Source organism: Seriola lalandi, unplaced genomic scaffold, assembly GCF_002814215.2.
Source record: "Seriola lalandi dorsalis isolate HSWRI2012SDOR001 ecotype SW California unplaced genomic scaffold, Sedor1 jcf7180002054689, whole genome shotgun sequence".
Taxonomy (NCBI): Eukaryota; Metazoa; Chordata; class Actinopteri; order Carangiformes; family Carangidae; genus Seriola; species Seriola lalandi.
Genome location: NW_019525242.1, coordinates 1456502 through 1479394, shown reverse-complemented (window position 1 = coordinate 1479394; position 22893 = coordinate 1456502). Strand labels below are relative to the sequence as shown.

General features: G+C 39.6%; 1 protein-coding gene across 5 annotated transcripts in view; it reads left to right on the top strand.

The window, feature by feature from the left end:
- col18a1a (collagen type XVIII alpha 1 chain a) overlaps positions 1-13292 on the top strand; it is a 75557-nt gene extending 62265 nt beyond the window's left edge. For all 5 annotated transcript variants that reach the window (XM_023423167.2, XM_087178462.1, XM_023423164.2 and 2 more), the window contains 24 exons: positions 212-238; positions 1034-1132; positions 2079-2114; positions 2342-2431; positions 2580-2612; positions 3104-3139; positions 4149-4208; positions 4318-4395; positions 4621-4656; positions 4806-4859; positions 6356-6427; positions 7039-7113; positions 7430-7460; positions 7843-7896; positions 8020-8054; positions 8151-8282; positions 8460-8613; positions 8840-8904; positions 9108-9236; positions 9836-9868; positions 9954-10274; positions 11064-11261; positions 11531-11646; positions 11822-13292. In XM_023423167.2, coding sequence (XP_023278935.1) covers positions 212-238; positions 1034-1132; positions 2079-2114; positions 2342-2431; positions 2580-2612; positions 3104-3139; positions 4149-4208; positions 4318-4395; positions 4621-4656; positions 4806-4859; positions 6356-6427; positions 7039-7113; positions 7430-7460; positions 7843-7896; positions 8020-8054; positions 8151-8282; positions 8460-8613; positions 8840-8904; positions 9108-9236; positions 9836-9868; positions 9954-10274; positions 11064-11261; positions 11531-11646; positions 11822-12035 — 2178 coding nt within the window. In that variant the 3' untranslated portion in view covers positions 12036-13292. The remainder of the gene's footprint in view (positions 1-211; positions 239-1033; positions 1133-2078; positions 2115-2341; positions 2432-2579; positions 2613-3103; positions 3140-4148; positions 4209-4317; positions 4396-4620; positions 4657-4805; positions 4860-6355; positions 6428-7038; positions 7114-7429; positions 7461-7842; positions 7897-8019; positions 8055-8150; positions 8283-8459; positions 8614-8839; positions 8905-9107; positions 9237-9835; positions 9869-9953; positions 10275-11063; positions 11262-11530; positions 11647-11821) is intronic.
- Positions 13293-22893: the final 9601 nt, after the last annotated feature.

Genomic DNA, 22893 nt, shown 5'->3' with positions numbered 1-22893 from the left:
GGTATGGGCTTACACAGTGTCATTTTCTATAAAAACATCATTAATGTATAATAAAATGTATAACTAAGTGTAATTAAATGTATAATGTGGTTCTATGTTTTACATAATATTTAACTGGAACTTGTCCAACAATTTTTAGTTGGAAGTTGTAAATACAGGAGCAAAACACATGAGCTGGCAAATAACCAAGACAAATGTTGTGTTTCTTCAGGGTCCTCCTGGCTTACCTGGACTTCCAGTAAGTAAATAAGGATTTTTCCAGTAATCCAGTAGTCTTCTTACCCCTTCCCGACTCACATAGTTTCTCTACTTTGATGGTAAACTGATGAACCAAAAAAGGGTTTTGTATTGAGTGTGTAATCAGAAATAACTCAGCCCAAGGTTTAAGTAAGGTCTTGGCATTATCTTGAAAAAGATAACACCAACACACAAACAGAAATGAAAATAACAAAATTGATTGTATCAAGTAGTAATATGAAAATATTCTTGATACAAGTGCTATGATGTGACTTTTGACCACAAAGTCACAGCAAGAATGTATCCCCAACTTCATGTGTTAGCAAACATTCATCCGTGTGCCTGCTCAACCAGCAGAAACAACAACATTGCAAAACCATTCTAGGCTGCTGTTTCAGCTTTGGTTTGGGGCACACAGTGCGAGCAAACACTTTACATTACAAGTAGTAATTAAATTCAGTGTTAATATAAAAACACTGTCTAAAGGAACTTAAACAGTAACAACATAGCACAGAACAGTCACAGCTGCTTCTCTGAATATGGATCATCTTTGGATTGTCATTCAGATTTTCAGCGTCGGCTGAAATAATATTAATGCAGACAGTCCTGTGTTGAGTTTGAAACTGAACATGAAGTTTTTTAAAGAGCATTGTAAAGTTAATTGCTGATGGAGGTGAAACTATTTGGTCTTTGTGCTATTCCTGCTGTCAGAATGCGGTTTTACAATAACGTTCTTATATGTGTTTCACTGAGGTTTGTTTTTTTTCAATGGTATAACCTGAATGTGGCTCCGCAGGGTGAACCTGGGTTGCCTGGCATACCGGGTCAGAAGGGCGCTGAAGGTCTTGTAGGAAAGGACGGGCGACCAGGGTTGGATGGCTTCCCTGGACCTCAGGTGAAAAAGAGATTTCCCTCTACATCTGTCATTCTGACAAAAAATAGAATATTTCATGCAGCACTGGATAGCAGAGGTCTCATAGCTGTTGAACAGTCATAGTGTTAACATAGTGTTAGATGTTTGAAACCTGTGTGATGTAACAGGATTTGGTTTACCATGTTACCCCACAGACACTTTTCAGAGGAAAATATTTAGCATTTTCAAATGTTTATGTTTATGGACCATTTACACTCGCGGCCACAAAAGGTGATTCCTGAAGTCTTTAGTATTGATTATATTCTGCATGAAAAGATTATTATTTTGTTTTTTTAAGGAAAAAGTCACACAGACATTAACATGATGCAGCTAGCATCATCTCTAACAAGATGTACCTAATATAAGCATTAACATTCATTCTCGACCTTGGAAATAGTCGTTTAACTCAAAGTCCATTTACTGGCATTTTCCAGGGCTTTCCATTACACATCACTGTCTTCACCAGTGGATGGAGTTTGCTTAGTTGTCATGGAGATTGCTCAGTTCTTACCCATACTTAGGTCATGTGATGACAACTGGGTAAACTCCATCCACTGATGAAGACCGTGAGATGCAGCTCCTTAGTAAGTGGACCTTGAGTTAAGATTATTTTGTCAATATATCAAACATATTTTGAAGAAGTATATCAGACATAATGTGGGTGTTTAATCTGAAATGTGTTGTAGCCAGTTTTGGGTTAGTCAATAAAGTTAATATCTTATATTTAATTTGTATCTCTTATGCCTTTTGTGACAACTGAAGGGAATATATTTCCCCCATTTGATATTTAAATACACTTAAAAAACATGCATATTCAACTGAGGTTGATGTGCCTTAGTAAACGTGAATTGAATTTAAAATTTTTAATTTCTTTTGATTTATTGTTAATCGATTTATTCTTTTGTTTCATTCTTCTTGAATTTTACAGGGACCAAAGGGCGACAGAGGTGACAAAGGAGAGAGGGTGAATATCATTTTTAACTCTGAATATCTTTTTATATATACATTATATACACTACAAATCAACTGTCAGTAAGATGCTGATCCATATCTCATATATTTCATGCCATTATAAAACACAAAACTGTGTTACATTAGATAAAGTTTGGTTTTGGATGTCTTTCACAGTGGGAAAGTTATTTATCTTTTTGCTGTGCGTGTGTGTGTGTGTGTGTGTGTTTGGGGGTTTAGGGTGACTCAGGTCGAGATGGAAATGGACTCCCAGGTCCACCTGGACCACCTGGTCCACCTGGACAAATCATCTACTCCACAACTGGCAACGTAAGTAACAAATATGCAAACAGAGTGGCAGACGCACAGACGCATTTCCTTCTAGACTGAAATCCAAATCATGAGCAATTTTATTCATAATAGTAAAAACAGCTTGATTTCCTTCATTATGTGATTTATTGTGCTTGTGTCTCTGCAGTTTGATGGAGCCGCCGGCAGTGTTGGGCCTCAGGTTTGTGTTCAGATCTGATACACGACATCTCTAGTGAAAGTTTTGCATTGTAGTAGGACAACACTTATAACACTGATTGTTTACTTGTAATTGTAGAGTGGGCGATCAGGTGAGACAGTTAGACAAACATGTTAGACCAAGATTTACACCACATGGTGAAACGTACAGTTAACCTGTCCTTACGTGTGTTGATCAGTGTGCGATCCTTAGAAAGAAACATAGGAAACACAGGATTGTTGTCATGACTGTCTGACCTTTATGAAACATAACCACAATCAAGAAATAAACATCTGTTTCCATTTTAACTTCTTAATAAACTCAGTTGTGTTACACTCATTTATACTGATCACATGTTTTACAACAGGCTCAGACCAATTCAGACCAGAATAAGTGGTTTGGATTTTTTTTTTTTACTATTTTTTATGTGTAAACAACCAGTTTACCACCAGTCTAATGAAGCTGAATGTAAAATGTGTTGTTTTCCTCAACAGGGAGGACCTGGTTTGCCTGGTCAGGCTGGATTCCCTGTAAGTCTCCCTGTCTTACATAATTTATGTACCTTGCCCCTATTATAACAATAAATGTGAAGTGTACCTACATACATAATTGAAGTCTAATTCTCAGCAGGTGATAATTAAAAATACAGACCTGTTTTGCCTGCTGCTTTTATTTATTTTTTTTACAAGTCAAATACAAACACTATTCTTTATTCTACAGTTACTCTGTATTTTCCACATTGTCAGTAGTTCCCCTGAAAAGACCAAAACCAACCAACTTAAATATTTTGATTTAACGTTTCAATGAAAACATGACGACAGGTGTTGGGGTGTTTATTTGTGCTGTCAGCCCACTGTTAGAATAAACTGACTGAACAACATCCACATTGTCCAGATAAAGCAGATTAGAGTCTTTGAATGTATAAGGATAGAATCAGGATTTTTCAAGTCTGTTTTAAGACAATACTTTGCCCATATGTATGTGAGAATAGGTCGCTGTAACCATTCCTACTCTCCATTATGGCCCTGATGTTTTCCCCTGGTACGTAACTATAACAAACACAAACAGAAGGAAATCTAAAAGTTGTATCAGGCTTCGGCTGCACAGACAACACTTGTTAACAGGAATCGATTCATTGGTAGATTTCTATTTAATTACAGGTTTAAATTCTGTGTGCTGACTTTTGGTGCTGGTGGTGATATTTTTGTTCACATTTCCTCTTTATACTCAGTCCATTTCTTTCAAATACCCATGATGCCTCCAGATAATGTAACAGTACAGCTTAGCATCCATAGACCTTGGCAAGCATCAGGTGCTTCTCTGCTACAGTTGTACCGTCTTGGCACTGCATCTGCTCAAATAACCCCCAACATCTCATCCACTGATCTCTACACTCAAATTCTAAACAACGGCCCTCTCAGCAACTCAGCACTGAGTCTAATAGGACGGATCATCACGTTGGCTTGGATTGATCAGCTGCCAAACGACTGTCAACTGGTTAGTTTATGAATGTCATATTTATTTATTTTCATCCTGCAGGGTCCTATTGGACCAAAGGGTGACAGAGGGGACCCTGGCCCTCCTGGCTACGGACTGAGGGTAAAGTCTTGAAATTTTGTTTGTTCAACCATTAATTTAGCTCCTCCTCATCATTATGACATTACGGTAATTGAGCGCATGTTGTCTCTTTCTGCTGCTCTGTGTTCAGGGTGAGAAAGGAGAGCCAGGCTTAGTAATCGGACCTGATGGAAATCTTCTGTCTCTGGAAGGGTTAACAGGTCTGAAGGTGAGTCTGTCTGACGTCGTCTGATGTTCTCACACACATAATAAACATACTGTACATACAAATGAACTCACATACCTCTCCTCTACAGCATATGTTGCTACTTCTCATGTTTCCTGCTTTGATCCTGTGTGTGCTCTGTTGATTGCCTGTTTTCAAGCCTTTTGTGTACTGGGTTACGGTTGTACTTTTGATGTTGAAACTAATTTGCTTTTACCATGCTTGTAGGGAGACAGAGGACCCTCTGGGCCTGTCGGACCCCCTGTAAGTGTTTGAGCATTTCGATCTAAGATATTCAAGCTAATGTACCAAAACTGTTTCAAATTAAAATATAATATATAATTTTTTTTTTTTTTCCACTTCATTCTCCAGTCAGCTCACATTTTCCTATATTTCATGATTGATTGTTGTAGGGCCAGTACGGGCCTCCTGGATTAAAGGGTGAAATTGGAATGCCTGGACGACCTGTAAGTACCCCTTTCTTTGGTGTCTTATGATTGTGTATATATATATATTTTAAATATATTTCTACTGTGTGTTTACAATACAGTGACTTCAGAAAGTATTCAGACCCTTTCACTTTTCACACACTTTATTATGTTGTCAAATGAATTGTTGTATGTACACTCAGTAACCCATGATGACAAAGTGAAAACATGTTTTTATAATTTTGTGTAAATTTATTGAAAAATTAAAAACTGAGATCTCTCATTCATCAAGTATACAGACCCTTTGCCCTGGCTCCAAACGGTGGTCAGGTGCCTCCTGTTTGCTTCAACTATGATTGAGACGTGTCTAGAACTAGATTCCACCAGCTAATTGCAATGATTGGACACACCCGTGTATATACGTCCAACAATTCAGACTGCATGTCAGGACAAAAACCAAGCCATGACGTCCGAGGAACTCTTTGTAGACAGAGGTCAGATCAGGGGTATAAAACCATTTCCAAAGCTGTGAGTGTTCCCAGGAGCACAGCGGCCTCAATAATTGAGAAAGAGGAAGAAGTTTGTAACCAGGTCTCTCCCTAGAACTGGGTAACCAGGCATGAAGGTCGTTGGCCAGGCAGGTGACCAAGTACCCAGCAGTCATTCTAGCGGAGCTTCAGAGGTCCTCTGCAGACAGACGACCCTCGCAGCAGCTCTCCATCAATCACGCCTCTATGGTAGAGAGGTGGAGTTTGCCAAACAGCATTTAAAAGACTCCGACAGCACGAGGAAAAAGATTATCTGGTCTGATGAGGCAAAAACTGGAGAACTTCAAACTCTATGTCTGATGAACGCCAGATACTCCTCATCGCCTATCTAATACCATCCCTAAGGTGAAGCCTGGTGGTGGCAGCATCATGCTCCGGGGGTGTGTCTTAGTGGCAGGGACCACGAGAAGGATGAAAGCAGCCAAATACAGAGAGGTCCTAAAAGAAAACCTGCTCCAGACTGCACATGACCTGAGACTGCAGCAATGCTTCACCTTTCAGCATGACACTGACCTGAAGCACATAGCCAAGACGATGCTGGAGTGACATTGGGACAAGTCTGTGACTGTCCTTGAGTGGCCCAACCAAAGTCCAGGCTTAAACCCCATAGATGACAGTTTAGATGCTTCCCGTCCAGTCTGATGACTCAATGGCTCAATCCAGGTGTGAAAAGTTTGTAGAGTCTTACCCAATAAAGTGGGATATTTTATGCATTTGCCAAAAAAAAAAAAAAATCATGTCATGTTTATGTTTCATGTTGTCATTATGGGATATTTAGTATAGATTGATGGGCAAAATGGCAACTTCATCAATTTCCAATTAAGTCTAAAACATAATAAAGTGAAGGGATCTGAATACTTTCACTGTTAGTACCATGTACATGTTGCTGACCTAGTGTGTATCATTACATTAGAATAATTACATTTTAACCTGATTGTTTCAGTTTTTCCACGTATGGAAAAAAAAATGAATGAGTTTCTCCCTCAGGGTCGCCCTGGTGTAAATGGATACAAGGGTGAGAAAGGAGAGTCAGGAGGTGGTGCTGGCTATGGCTACCCAGTAAGTATTAATATTATTACCAGTAACTACAGTACTTGGCAGTTGCAGAAGTTAAGTAAAGACAGTTTGACATCATCTTGTCCAGCCCCCAGGCAATCTCAGAGTGTAATGAGGCCACAGCCTCAGATGCCTCAAAAAGTTGTCATGAAATACAGTTATTTATTGAAAGGAAGAGAGTCTTGCCTGGATAGCTAACTTGTTAGCTTATTTTATTTCAATTAACTTTCTTTGAACCAGAAAAGCCTCACTGAGATCTCTTTTCAAGTGGTAGTCAGTAGCTGCTTATATTTTGAAGACATTATTTACAGAGTTCTAGTGTTGTACCGTCTTGGGTTTTCAGAAACATAGCTACTGTTTAATTCAACAAATGTCAAATTCTGCTCTGCTATATAAATATTTATATTATTGAATAAAAAAAGCCACTGTGTTAAATGTTGATAGACACTAACATGTATGTAGATATATACCATTTCTCATGAGCATCCTTTATCTGAATCAAAGCTGTAAACTACTGTTGTAAGTTACTGACGATGTCTAACCAATGCCTAATGAGTCATTTTGTATCTACACACCAAAAAATGTTTAAGAGTGAATAACTTTGTTTTCATTAGGGAGTCCCTGGCCCACCAGGACCACCCGGACCACCCGGATCCCCCGGGCCAGCCACTCCTTTAGATCGCTTCAATGTGAGTACACAAGTTTAAGTAAACCTTGTACCTCGATCTACACATTTCTATGGAAACCAGTAAGAGTTACTTGTAGATTATACCACAAAGTTAATGTCTGTCATGTACCATCTGTTGGCAGAGAACTAAACCATATTTCAGTCAGTCAGACAGACAGTCAGCCATTATCCCGTCTGTTTGCTCTGCTGTTAAAGTTTTGCTGGCTGGTGAAACTAGCAAGTCGGTTCCTTATTGCATAATGTAACTCAAACCTTAGACAGATCTTTTTCTCTATTGTTGCTGGTGTCATTGATCATTTTTTTCTTTCTGTTCTTAGCGCTACGATGAAACTTCAAGGAATTACCCAGGTATGACCTCCCAACACACAGTTTGTTGTTTTAGCCCCACATACATAAGACTGTAAGACAGAGAGGGCTCAGAACAGAGAAGTTAAGTCAACGTGGCAGTGAGGGAAGAGAGATTTAGAAAAGGTTTAAAGTGTCTGCAGAGATAAACAGTTCAATCTTAATTTCAGTCTGATCCAGCTGCTTCAGCCTGGTAGGGATATGCACTGTATTGTCAAGAGATTAAGCTGTCAAGTCTTACCAGATCTGGAGAATGAACTAATAAAACATAGCTGGCATCACTATCAATGAATCAGAGTGTCACAGTTTTGCAGTGCCAGTGTCATATATACCTGTGTGATACTGTGTCCAACTTTGCAGTGTTAAATACTGTGTTTTGTTACAGTAGTTAAAGGGGAGAAAGGAGAGCGTGGTGACCGAGGGCTTCCAGGAATCCCAGGTACGTCCTGGACTTACACACAGTACCATTATTACATACACATCCACTGCACTGCAGGACTGCTTTGAAGTGAACTATTAGTGCTTAATTACTAAAATGTCTTTGTTGTGTTTTTTTCTGTAGGAACAGCCTCTAATTTTGATATTTACACATTCAAGGTAAAGCAGCTTCTTGCTACACAACCGCTCAGTTTTATGAGTATGCTGGATGAACTGTGAGAAAAACTCATCATAATGTTCAACTGTTTCCAACAGAATGAACTGAAGGGAGAGAGTGGAGATCCAGGCGTGAAGGGAGAAAAGGGAGAGCCTGGTGGTGGATATTATGATCCACGTTTTGGAGGAGTTCAAGGCCCCCCAGGGCCTCATGGCAAACCAGGCCTGCCGGTGAGTTCTGAGAGTAAAATGTCCATCAAACCCCAGTTTGTCAAGAAGCTCAGGACTCCTGTTGCACGTGTGTATAATAAGTATATGAAGTACAAAAAGTTGTTTGTTGTAAAGTGCAGATCATGTTAAAAGTGTCTGCAATGTTCCAGTAATGTAGAGTTTTCTCTTTAATGTCAGGGTCCAAAGGGAGATTCCATAATGGGCCCTGCTGGACCCCAGGGACCACCAGGGCCACCAGGCATTGGTTACGATGGACGCCCTGGTCCTCCAGGACCACCTGGACCCCCAGGAGCTCCAGGCTCTCTTCCTGGAGCATACAGGCCCAATCACCGTATGTTTAAATACTCTGGATATTTCTACATTACACACTCCTGAGGACACTGTTAGAGCTTTTGAAGGATGAATGAAATACAGCTTGTAAAGTTCTGAAGAGTCATGCTGTCCCTCCTACAGCTAGTGTGGAGGTGACCTTATGCTACTGTCTACTGCTGCTGCACTAAGTTCACTGGAGCTTTTAACAAGCCAAATCATTAACAAGCTTTTGTTTTAATATGAAGCCGTCAGTGTCCCTGGACCTCCTGGTCCTCCTGGCCCACCTGGAACTCCTGGTCTCACCTCTGGTGTAAGTACCATCACTGCATTTTAATAATTGCCCTACTAACCTGGAATACTCACTGTGAGTATTCAGCAGACAATGAGTTCCCATCACATACTCATAATTCATAATGATCAGTCTGTGTATTGGATAGAAAATGGCACCCATTTCTTAATTATTCATGTCATTCCTACCAGACACTTAATATCATGTATATTTGTTTTCCACAGGTTACAGTTCTGAGGTCGTATGAGACAATGATTGCTTCTGCCAGACGCCAGGCAGAGGGCAGCCTCATCTACATCATCGACAAAGCAGACCTCTACTTAAGAGTACGAGATGGACTGCGGCAAGTCATGGTACAGCAATCTACTGTTCACTTATGGAACTTTTAAACAGGCTTTGATACTATGGACCATGCCACAGTGCTTTGATACAGTTTATAGACTTTAAAGCTGCTGCTCTACAGATGTTTGTCCACTAGGTGAAAAAGAAGTTTAAACCACTGCTGCCATATCCCTGCTTTATAAAACTAGTCTAACACGCTACCAACTAATACATCAGGATGCTAATATTGTTTTTGTATTGTTTTTTTTACAGAAATATTGGTATTTTTTGTAGATGTGCAAAAAGACACATCTAAATTAACCAGTAATAAATGTTTCAGCAGGATTATATGCAAATATTTACTTGTTTTGTTTAATGTGTCTTATAGTTATTTGAAATAACTCAGATTTTACTGACACTTACTGCCTAGAATTTACTATTACTGTTTTACAACTATTGTTCAGCAGTTTATTATAAAATATCTTTACTTGTGTCAAAAGCTTTTCTTAAGTTATGTGTTTATTTCAATAAAGGCATTTGATTTAATGTTAATATACACATATATTCAGATCAGGAGATTAATTCATTGTGAGTTGAGATGTCAGTATTTATTTGCTTTGTATTTTCTCAGCTCGGAGAGTACAGGCCCTTCTTCAGAGATCTGGTAAGTTAAACTCAACAAAACAACAAAATAGAATAAAGAGATTTTGACTGTTTCATGATTTTTCAATCTTTGTTTTTCATTACAGGAGAACGAGGTGGCGGAGGTCCAGCCTCCACCTGTGATCCTGTACCCCCAGTCCCAGGACCAGTCCCACAACAACGGAGCTGGCCATTACTCCCAGGGTGGTTCTGCCATACGCCCCATTGAGCCCCCCCCACACCCACCTGTAGACCCCAGATACCCCCCACAATATGATCCCAGGTTCCCAGACCCCAGACACACAGGTCAGACGGACGGAAGATTAGCCACCCACCAGACTGAGAACAGATACCCTGTCACTCCACAGAGACGACCCAGCCCCCCTGTCCCACAGCCCGGTGTCCACGTGGGCACATCAGCATCGGGGGTGAGTAGAACCAAACCATGAGAACATGAATTACTTCTTTATGGAGGATAGTTTGTTACTTTGTTAATGCAGGATACTTTAGTCTAAACCCTGAGCCTCAAGTACTTAACATTTCACATTCAATAAGTGAGTGATTATTAAGAGGCGTTTTATTTGATGGGATAATGCACTTGGTGGTGGGGGGAGGAGGAGGGTGCAGTGCAGCACCCTTAAAAACAGTGATGATGATGATGAGAATGTAATCTGTCTATCTTTCTGACAGGAAGGTTATAAGTGATTTGGGAGTGGTCTCTGAAAAAAATTGAACAAACCTGGTAAAATTCAGCAAAAGAAGGAGCAAAATCCCCCAGAAAGATTTGTACGACAGTGAAGCAGCCTTGAAGTTATTGGGGAGGGAATCTGCTCCCTCTCTTGTTGTCATTATTCTGTGTATAAGGAACACACACTTTCTTTCCTGCTTTAGGAATAACTATGAGAACAATGTAGTAAAGGGAGTACACTGATTGGACACATGGCTATGAGGGGTAGATGGAGAGGGGAGTGGGAGGAGAGGCAGGTTCAGTCAGAATAGTCACTGATAGCTCATGTTGTCTTTATCATTAGTCATGTTTTCCTGGAACTGAATTTTTACATCTGGTATTTTCTACAGAAGAAGAGTCACATCCTGATGTGATTGATGTGATGTAACGAAACAAACTTTATTACGTTTATTAAAACAATTCATACTGATGTGTCACAAGCGCAGGTCAAAGAAAGGCTGCTGTTCTAACATAAACCTGTCTTCAACAGCTGCACATCATCGCCTTGAACGCCCCTCAGACTGGTAACATGCGAGGGATCCGCGGGGCAGACTTCCTGTGCTTCCAGCAGGCTCGAGCTGTGGGCCTGAAGGGAACCTTCAGAGCTTTCCTGTCCTCTAAGCTTCAAGACCTCTACACCATCGTCCGCAGGTCGGACAGGGACAGCTTCCCCATCTTGAACCTCAAGGTGAGATACTGCTGCTCGGGAATCTGAGATATATTCCAAAACAGACAGTGGGTGTAGCTGTGTTTACACTACACTGAAAAGTGAAGATGTGCAATGTGCAGTTTTCAGAGGTCCAGCTGTAGCTCTGACTACTTTTATTTAAAAGGTTTCCGATGAATGTAATTTATTTGGATTCTTTGTAAATGTTGTTGTTTTTTTACTATATTTTCATCGTGTCTAAACAACTTTCTGTGTGTAATTTTGAACATTATATTTTTCCCTCTTTTCAGGACCAAGTGTTGTTCAGCAGCTGGGAGTCTGTCTTTGGTGACAATGCAAGCAAAATGAGAGAGAATGTACCAATCTACTCCTTTGATGGCAGAGATATCCTCAGGGACAGCGCATGGTGAGAAAGATCAATACAGCATCCTGTGCACTAACATGTAGCTGTTGCAGGTGTAGTAGCGTCTGCAGTTACAGTTTGTACATTCAGTTGGTTTGTATTTGTAGAAGTACGTGTGTATATAATGTACAGTGTATGTATATTCTGACCTGTGTGCTTGTTTTGTACCTTGCCACAGGCCAGAGAAAATGGTCTGGCATGGATCAAACAACAAAGGCCACCGGCAAACAGACCACTACTGTGAAACATGGCGAGCAGGCGACCGTGCTGTGACTGGTCTGGCATCATCGCTACAGAGCGGCCACCTCCTGCAGCAAACCTCCAGTAGCTGCTCCGGCTCCTACATCGTCCTCTGCATCGAGAACGCCCTCATAACGCACTCCAAAAAATAAGTCCACCGTCCTCTTTTTTTCTTTTTTCTTTTCTTTTTTTTTTTTTGTTCTGGGCCCTAGTTAAACACAGTTTTAGTGTTCAAGCAGACATGTTTTTTAAAATTCCCTGATAACGCGCCTTGTGAACATGCAGCGTCCAGTGAACTGGCCCTGTGGCTCTTTGCCTGGCAGAGACGCTTTGCATCGTCTGCTCCTCCCCTCCATAAACGCCAAAGAGATGGGTCGAACAGAGGGGTGTTGGTCCTTTTTCTTGGGGACATTGGCACATATTTTCTTCAAGGGGTGGAACAACAGCGGAGAAGCTGAATGCGTTCTCAAATTGTATCCATTTTTTAAAATTCTGTATATTACATGTTTGTTGTTTGTGTTCTTTTTTTGTTTTGTTTTTGTTTTGCTTTTTTTTTTTTTGACGTTATCAATGTTTTACCTTATGAACTGTTTTTAAAAATGCTATATCCATCCTGTTATTTTATTTTATTTTTTTTATTTTAGGTATGGATCATTTCCACATTTTTTACAATCTGATTTTAGAATTGTGGGTTATGATGGGGTACAGCAAACTTTTAAGGACTATTTTAAATTTAAAGAAGATAATAGATATTTATTTTTAAATGAAGTTATGTAAGAACAAAAAATGATTAGGAAAAATTAAAAAAAAAAAAAAAAGCTAAATACCCTCAATTATAGTCTACACAGCACAGAACATTTAATTCTTTTTCAAAAGAGCTTCTGATCAGAAACTGTGCCTTATTACACAACCTGGACTGCTTTTCACAATAAGCTCATGTAGTCTACCACGTCTTTTCTACACATTAATCTACCAATATGTAAATGTTACAGTGGTTTTTACTCCTTCAGATGCTTTTACTTCAACACAAATTTAAATGATCTTGTTGGATACAGACATTACTGTAATGAATAATCCCACATCCAGAGGGCAAGATGAGCCTTTTGAATCTAAAATGATTATTTTCCCTTATACCACTTTATAATAACCAGAAAACCAGTGAGTAAGCTGGAAATGATTAGTTTGCTGCTAATCTTTGTTGGACTGATTGCTGTCGCGGGTGATAGGGACAGGAAAAACCAGTATGTAAAGGAGGCAGTGTTTTTGCAGTAACCTTGCATTGAATTTCAGAGACTAACCTGGCCTTAGTGCTGCTGATGTCTTGACTGAACCTGTGGATATCCACTTTTATAACAAAATGTGCTGTACTGTTTCTCCCAGGCACTGAATTAAAGTCTTTTTCAACCACAGCAGTAATGTGATGTACTGTACATCAGCCTATGAAGTGTGGTGAATTATTTTATTCACTGAACCACATGGATCCATCTCATGATGACCTTGATGCGTTTCAATCAGCCGCCCTGACCAGCAGTTTTATGTCCTACTCAGAGGGATGCTGCTGTGTTGACTTCACCACAAATCAGTTTCTCCAGTGACAGCTCGGTCATACATCATCTAGTGAACTTCACAGTCAAACTACACCCGTAGATAATTCAATTCAAATCAATCATGAAGATAGAACTGATAATATCGATTTATCATAACTGTTGGACTGTGTTCATGTGGCACTTCATGCAGGTTGACTGGGTGCACTTGTGTAACCTTGATAGCCATGACTTGCCTTTTTTTATGGATTTGTTAAAAACGAAAGAATGTCGCGGTCGTGCAGTGGTTCGCACTGCGGCCTCACAACAAGGGTTCGAACCTGCTAGCCGACTGGGGTCCTACTGTGTGGAGTTTGCATGTTATCCTCATGCCTGCGTGGGTTTTCTCCAGGTCCTCCGGCTTCCTCCCACAGTCCAAAGGCTCCAGCCCGCCCAGGTAAGCAGTATGGCTAATGAATGAATGAACAAACAAAAAATATACATCAACACGAACTTAGAATCCATGAATGTGTTTTGATTTTGAGTTAATTAAAGTAATTGTTGGGAAGTTAATTGCATTGTTAAAGGGGAACATCAAGTCTGGTGTGTGGAGATAGAAAGAAGCGAGTTAACCTTCCCTCTGTAGCCTGCTCCTCATCTCTGAGGTTAACATCTCGAGGCCATATTCGCCGCAACTATCATAACACACCTGAATCTCTTATCAATCTGTCAGAGGCCGGCTCAAATTGGGGGTAATGTAAGCCACAGATTTTGATTAAAAAAAAAAAAAAAAAATGTGTGGGATGAAAAATTTTGTATGTGCTTTATGGATTTTGATGCTTATTTCTCTGTATGTTGTGACTCCGACAGGGCAGCTAAATCAGTGGAGTGCTCTTTAAACTAATTAGGGCACTAATACAAACTTGCCTGAACATGTCAACACTGACATTTTTCTAAATGAAATTACCAGGCAATCATGAATACATGCGCTGTAGGTCCACAAGTAAAGTGGATTTTTAAAGAGAACTGAATTAGGTCACCAGTCATTGGCGATGGCTTATGAAATCCCCTTAAATCTCTTCTTTAAAGTTAGGAGGCGTTTCAAGATAATACTTGATTAAGAAGATTAATTTGAATTATTCAGAGTTGGCCTAATTTGGTAGTTACTCTAAAATGATATGCCCACCATGAGAGAGTCTCAGAGTTTCTTACCTGTAGGTCGTCTTGTTGGATAGTACCTTATTTATCTTTCTACATGCAGCCCAAAACATCCATGTAGCTGCAGATAGAGCCGGCATAGCTGTCACACAGCTAGTGAAGTAGCACTTTGATGATTAAATAATAAGCTAAATTATAGCATTCAGCAGAAATGACATGGTTCACCAGCCAAACACAATGTAGTATTTAACACTGATGTATTTCAAGTGCTCAGCTAAGGTTAGCCATTGACATTCCTCTACATTTAGGTATACATTATGTCTTTAAAGAGAAAGTCATAGTGCAGCAATCAAATGAGCCCCTTGTCCACACTCTATAGGCTCACCCACTCATCTCTGCGGAATAGCATTGTCAAATTTGCATTTAATGTTATAGGCCACTTACAGAGTTTTTCCTGGCTCAGAAACTACGGTGCTGAGGCAAAACTGCAGAGCGACCTTTTCTTGCCCTTGACAGATTAAGGTTCAGTCCTGGCAGGTTTTCTAAAAGTAGTAGTTAAGGTCCCTGACAGTTTTGGGAAGTACACTTCCTTTCTTCATAAGATAAGAATATTTTTGGCCACTTGGGAGCCGCAGAAGCAAATTGTAAACACAACTTTGTCATATCTTCACCTTTTTTAGCTGATAATTATGACTTAACATTCAGGAGTTCAAGAGTTACAGAGAAACATCATCATTCATTTGGAGCTGGGTTTGTTTCGTCTCGGCAAATGTGAGTCAAACTTTCTTGTTCGCCAGCTGGTCTCTAACTGTGTCTGTGTGCTGTTTGTCGCTGAGCCGGTACAGCACAGTGGCATTTTACATCTTTTTCTTTAAAAACAGCTGCTACTGCGGCATGAGAGGTGGCATGATGGTGTGACAGCGGTGAGAGTGAGCCAGAACAGTAAAGTTGTGGACCAGACAGATAAATAAAGAGATGAAACTCACGATACAGCCCTGTAAAGTCGAGAGAAGCTGCGGATTTGTGTGATATTTTTATCACTATGAGCCACCGCTTTCACTTTGTCACATTGTTTTCACACATTGTTTTGATTTTGTTTTTATTATTATAACATGAAGATCAGAGATGGGGAAACAGGGAATTCTGCGCAGGACTATTTTATTACTTTTGGACAGGGCCAGGCTGTCGATGGTGCAGACATGCACACACGCCCTTGTTTTGACATAAATGCATGAACTTACTGAGGGGTACAGTATGACCAACAGAAGTGAGGGCCTCCAGCTCCATGCTAGCCAGCATGACTGATGGTATTGCAGGCTGCTGGCCACCTTGGGATTGCGACCCTCCCAGATGACAGGTGTGGATAGCAACAAAGAGGATGCCTCCATCCTGTATCTGTCTAGGAAATGGGCATAGATGTGTCTGGTTGATATAAAATAGGCTATAATATTTGGATATTTACTTACACTGGCTTGTTTTTGAGTTATGTACTGTGGAATTTTAAAACACAATGTTGTATCATGAGTGCTTTTATGTTTACGTCCTTTCCATGATTCATTTCTGTTGTAAAGTTACTGTATATTTTGGAGAAGAATTGAAGGCCGCTGGACACCAGGAAAGAAAGAACAATTATTTTCTGTATTAATTAGGTCTTTTGCCTTATAGCACATGCACCATGGGACTGTGGAGAATGTCTTCATGGCACAAATGAGTTATAGCAGCTGCACAGCATAATTTTCTGTTCTGTTATTTTCACACATCCAAATGACAAAAATAGAGTAAGGTAAACACTGAATATCAAATGCCAAAATAAACCAGCTGCAGGTGTGTTTAGGGTTGCAAACTCAAAAAAAAGTTGTTCTGAAGACAAAGTATTGAGAGCGGGAATTTGGGTACTGTATTACATGTCAGCAAGTCTAAATGCAACAGGAAGTACACATATAAAAATATGAAATTGCCCATAACAATTCCCAGAACACACTGCTTAGTAAGCTGTTTTGTTTCACTGTATGTCCTAAAATATTTAGTCTACCAAAAACACAACAGAGGTAAATTCGTTTGTAAAACTCACTGTGGGAAAAACTAATCACAGCACTGGCACTTCTAGAGAAGGTCAAACATCAGCATTTTAAATGTCATAATAGATCATTTTCATTTCATGATTATTCTCCTCTAATTCTAATTTTAGCCTAATTTTCTATCAAATTTGCCTCAGAAATTAAGGGGTTACTGAAACCATGAAAATAAACCATGAAAACAAATTTTTATATTTTTGTTTTTGGTTGTTTTTTGGTTGTTGTTTCAGAGAAAAGGTTAGTTCACTCACTTATTGGTTAGGAGTTTCTAAACTAACGAAAACAAGTATACCCAAAGCTCCCCAGGCCAGAGCTAAAAATATGTATATATTTCATGTTGGAACAAGTGACACCCTGTAGGTTTACAACCATGCTATCAGCTCTGTGTGGCTGTGCTGACATGCTGACGGGAGAGATACTGTATATATGGTTCAGGTTCACCATGTTAGGTTAGCATGCTAACATTTTCTAATTAGCAGTTAACACAAACTACAGCTGAGGCTGATGGGAATATCATTAGTTTTACAGGTACATGGTCAAAATCCAAAGTACAGGATCGCTTAAAGTGAAAGGCTGAGCTAATGCTAGCACTAGAGGAAAAGTGTTATCACCAAAATTATCACAACTCATTCTGACATGACATGAATGTCTACAACAAATTTCATAGCAGGCCATATAGTTGTTGGGACCTTTCACTAAAAACCATACATGTCAAATTCATGGTAGCACTAGAGCAAAAGTCAGGGGATCACCAAAATCATTAGGATTCATACTCTGGGGATCATGTACATTTTTTCAGATATTTTTTTTAAATGCTAAACTATCATTAGCATGAAAATGTGTCCTGGATATATAAAATCACAAGGGGCCAAGGCAAAATAGAACAAGATAAAAAAGTGGTCTGGTACTACCAAATAAGTTCATTATTTGAAAACACAAAACCAAAGAGTGCAGAACTGGCCTTATACCATGGCCTCTAAAGCAACTAAAAACATACACAGAGCCTCTTCATAGACCTGGGGTTACAATTTCTGTAACCATCATTTTAGTGTTCTCTGTGCTCAGTCTATTGATCTTATCTTTTACTATTTACATATAATTATGTGTTGTATTCACTACAATCATAGAAAACACTGTTGTACACATTATTTAGGCTAACAAGTAAATATGCAATGAAATCTGCATTACCTTGCTTTTGAGACAGACATTTTTGGTGTACTTTATAATTTCATGGATGTGTATGATAAACAAGCCTATACTTGAAGACATTGGACGGCGAACATTGTAAAAACTTTGCTGGGATCAGTTTCTTTCAAGTTTGACACTTCAGTAAAACTCATGCAGAAGTTGGTATGAGATATGTGGAGCCTGAAGGGAATCATCTTCAGTGACATGTCATTTGAGAATCAAGTGTAGCTGAAAGGACAGAGGCCACATTTATCCATTCGCCCACCCCATGATAAAAAAATTAAAAAAACAGCATTCCCTAAAAATAATCAGTAAATACAGTCTCTCCCCCTTCAATTTCATCAAATCTGCCTCTTAAGCATCTCAGCCCACTGCGCGTCCTTACGAGAGCTATAAGGCTTATATTAATTGACTGGGGGGGCTCAGTGTCGCAGCAGGGTCCCTGTTAGAAAGAAAATAAACTAGCATAATAACTCCTTTCCAATTCCTCAGTGTCCCCGGTTGAGTAAATCTTCAAGAAAAAAACATAACTCAGTGAGTGGCACATTATCCATTTAAGTCTTCTTGACTGACTGAGGTTAGAGTGGACGGGGGGTGGTTGGGATGTAACAACCCACAGCTGGCTTTGCTGCAGAGTGCTATCACACTGGCTGCCTGGGGAAAGCTATATTTAGTGGGCGCTAAGTAATAACTAAGTACGGTGAAAAGAACCAGCGACAGTAATGATACAACAAGGTGACAACCAGATATTGTGGGGACCTAATTACTATCGGGGTGGAAGCGAGAAGCCACAGTTTCAGATCTCTGGACTGTGTTTATTCGATGCTGGTGACTCACTGTCACATTAACCTACATCTAACAATATGTTGTAACGCTGCACCCATGGTGTTGTTACAGAGACGCTTTGTTTTCTGACCTTCTAATGTGTTTTTATCTGAGAGAGGAGATGCCTTGTTTTACTGTGATACCAACCTCAGCTTGTATGCAGGAGAGTAAGTGTGTGTGTGTGTGTGTGTGTGTGTGTGTGTGTGTGTGTGTGTGGACTGGCTGCCATGAACCATTAGTAAATGTCTTCAAGTATCACCATATTTAATGCATTCTTCCTCTAACTAGACCAACATGTTTTCCCATCAAATTAAAGGGCAATAAGGAAGCCTAAAGCAACATTTGTGTAGTGACTGAAGTACTTAAGGTCTACTGCAAGGCTTTCGCGTTTCACTGACATTTAGATAGATAATGAGCAACAATCTCCTAGTCTTTTAAATCCCCCTGTGAATCTTCTGGCATTTAAGTCTATTTTTTTTCCCCTCTTGTCTTTAAATATTTGATGAGGAGGATGTTATCTAGAGTGGATATTCCTAGCATTGTGAAAATAGGCTTGACCACTTCATCATACTGTACATCATACTCTCCTTTACCACCGGTATAATGCGTGTGTGCCTTTTGTCACCTTTACACAAGTATCACAGTGGAGGTAAGGCCACTTCCTGTCAAAACAGTCTTCAGGGACAGGCTTTTTCTATAAAGGTTCGAAAGATTGTGATATATCATCTGGCCAATTCTGATTTTCTATTATGATTGCATGTCCCGTAATTGATCCAATTTAATTAATGCAATCTGTGCCTGTGCATTTGTCTTAATGCATATTTTATGCATTTTTCTGGATGAAAATGTCACTTGCTGCACTGAGGAAAAAGACTTCCGCAGCTTTTGCCAAAACTCGGAGCCAAAAAGTAGAAGCCTCTTGGAAATCCAGTTAGTCTTTGTTACTATTCATCAATGAGCAAATCAAATCAAGCCAGTATTTATTAGGGTTTTTATAATAATCTACAAAGTAACCATTAAAACAAGCAACTGTTGACATTTATCATGCTTCTGCTTTTGCATCTCCTTGCTGACGAGACCTCTGTGATGGTGTAATTTAGAATTCACCGGGGTCAGGTCCATAGTGCCGGTTTCACAGCTACCTCACCAGCCTCGCACAGCTCACTTGCCGTGGCCATCAGTGCAGCTGGCTACATATTCGATATGACATCTCCTTCCATCTTCTAATGAATTTTTTATGTCTCTTCCTCTCCCACTCACACGCAGATGGGGCTCGTATCAGCCCCGTTCTGTAAAACTATGCTACTGTAAACGACAGTGTTGCCTATGGAATCTGTGACCTTTCTGCTCTGTTATTGTATATTGATCGCTCTACTGCAGGTTCTGTACTGAATGTATTTGCCAGTGAACGTACGTGTCGGCTCATTCACAAGGTAATTTGCAGTCATTGTTCAGTGGTTGTTGTTAGGATGCAAACTGAAACATTAAACAGTCATGTCCACAGAATAAATATCAATGAAATGATTTTTCTGCATGTATATACCATTATACAAGCAAAGACAATAAAGTATGGACTAATTTCAAGAGATGTTTTTGTCTCAGGCTTCTCCTGTGTATCGATATCGATTTCAAATTTCTGGATTTTACTTTATGCTAAACTGACAGTTCGATGCCGCACTTGTGCTTCGCGTATCTGACCAAGTTATAATGCAGGCGGGTATCGACAGTCTCATTGATTTTCTGAACCACTGTAAACCATCATTCGAAGTGGAGTGATGTGAAGTTCTGTAGGCTCCAGACGAGCAACAGTTTTGCTGTAGAATACTTTACATCTGATCACCTTATGGGCCATTTCCTCTGAACTCTTCACAGAGCTGTTAATGATTCAGTAGTTTGATTAATATCTGAACAGGAGAGACGACACCAACCAGGAAAAACTGTCGTACACATGCTGTATGGAAACTTTTTTTTAAGTGTTCTGTAATAAATTTGTCACTTAATTAGAGCCACAGTGATTAGTGAATTGATCAAATAGCCAAATGACGGAGAATTTATGTTTTCATAATGGATTAATCATTTTTTAAACCAAATTTGCTGCTTTTTTTGTCTTAAGTGATATTTAAGTGAGTATCCTTATGTTTTGACAACAAAACAAACAATTTGTTGATGTGACCTGGGGATTCAGGAAATTGTGATGAGCATTTTTCATGCTCGTCTGACATTTTGCAAATCAGACAATTTAGCAATTACTCAAGAAAAGAATCTGTAATTGTTAGTTACAGCCCTACACTTAACATTAGTGTCTGCAGTATGCAACAAATATAATTTCAAGATTTTTTAAGACCTAGAAGATATAGAATTACATTTAATAATTTTTCACAGTCAAAGAATGAAAGAAAACGAGAGGAAACAATACGGCCTATAATTAATTGTTAGGTATATAACTTTATTGACATTTTTGTCAGTGCTTCCCAGCTATATGTAAAAAGAATTACATAATAATTATATAATATTATCTAATATAATATTATATAATTAATCAATTAAGCTACATGGAGCTAGGATAACATTGATTGGATTAACATTTAAAAACGATCAGTTAATTTGACTTTTTAAATGAACTTGTCCATTATCAGTCAATGAGCTTCCTGCTCACTGTGGCTGACAGTAACAACAGTGTCTGCTGCAGGTCTGATGGTTCTGCTCAGCAGAAAAGGAGTGAACTGCTCTCTCTCTCTGTGCACACAGTCCACTGTTGCATCAGTCCTGCTAATAGTTTATTAGCCTAAAATGTTTCCAGCCTTGTACAAGAAAAAAAAAAAGTTGTAACTAATGTTACTGTCTACAGGCAGGCGGAGAAAATATTCAAGACATTTGTAAATGAAATTAAGACTTCTCAAAACCTGCAGATGCACATTACTAATGATTTCTTATTCATAAAGACAAAAAAAATCTGTTGAATTAACTAGAGACTGAGTGAATGATCCAGCTGTAAAGTCTAAAAAATGATTATTTTACTGTCATGGTGCAGCGTTAACAAGAAAGTAACGACCTTCACTTTTATCCATTTATATTAAATCTACAGCAGTCAAGTCTGCAAAAAATGAGGGGATCTGAATACTTTCTGAAGCCACTGTATGTACTGTAAATAGACCTTTATACAACAGCAGTGATCATCACAGTGACAGTCTCCCTGACAAAAAAAAAAGCATGTGACCTAAAAAAACGGAGCTGAATGAAGCCATATAGGAACATTTACATTGTGTAGACCTGTTTGAACGGCAAAAACTAGTGTTCAAACAGACAGCTGAAGGCAGTGATGTTATACTGTATACGTCATGTCTGAAAAGGGCTATGGATATTATCAAGTTCATAAAGTTTAAAGTTTGATAAGAGATCTTGAAGTTTAAATGTTTTAAAAAGGCTTCCATGAGACACTTTTTTTCATTCCACTTCTCCTTAACTTCATTTTATTTTGCAGCCAGTAAATACATGAAAAACTGATGCAAAAAAACGAATGTTTATACCCGACCGGCAAGCTCACATTAAACAATTCACATCACTCAACGTCACTTGATATTTACGAGGAGTTTTTTCCTGGAAGCCCACTGGCTGGCTGCCTCGGTCATCTTCAGTTTGCAAGTTTCCTCCCAAGCTTATGCAGGTTTGGTGAATCAGGAGCACTGAAGCGCCCACAGGCATGAGTGTGAGTGTGAATTTGTTTGTGTGTGTGTGTGTGTGTGTGTGTCTGTTGGCCCTGAGACAGACTGTCGACCTGTCCAGGGTATACTCCTGCCACTTCATGCCACTTGTCCAATGCATGCTCTGATAGGCTCCCGCCCCCACCCCCGCCTCCCTGAACAGCAGTTTAGTGGATGGATGGATAATTTTCCTTGGTTAAACTTTCTTTTCACAGTGAAGCAAAGCTTTTGTTAAAGCTTATGAACATGAGCTTCACGGCAGCATATGAAAACCCTGCATCCCCCAGCAGCTGGCGGCCCCCGAGAGTTCCCTCCATCCATCAGAAAGTCTACCTTTCAGCGAGTGTGTGTGCTGACAGAAAGAAAAACCTGCTCTTCTGCTTCTGTTTTTGATAGAACATTATAACCGGCGTTTCCCTCACATCCCCGTGCGGAACCACGGCTGAAGTCGTGATGTGCTTTTCATTCCTGAACCTGACAGTTCACCATTGATCATTTATTAAGCTGGGTGCTTGCCGGAGCCATCGATTTGGGGGTGGG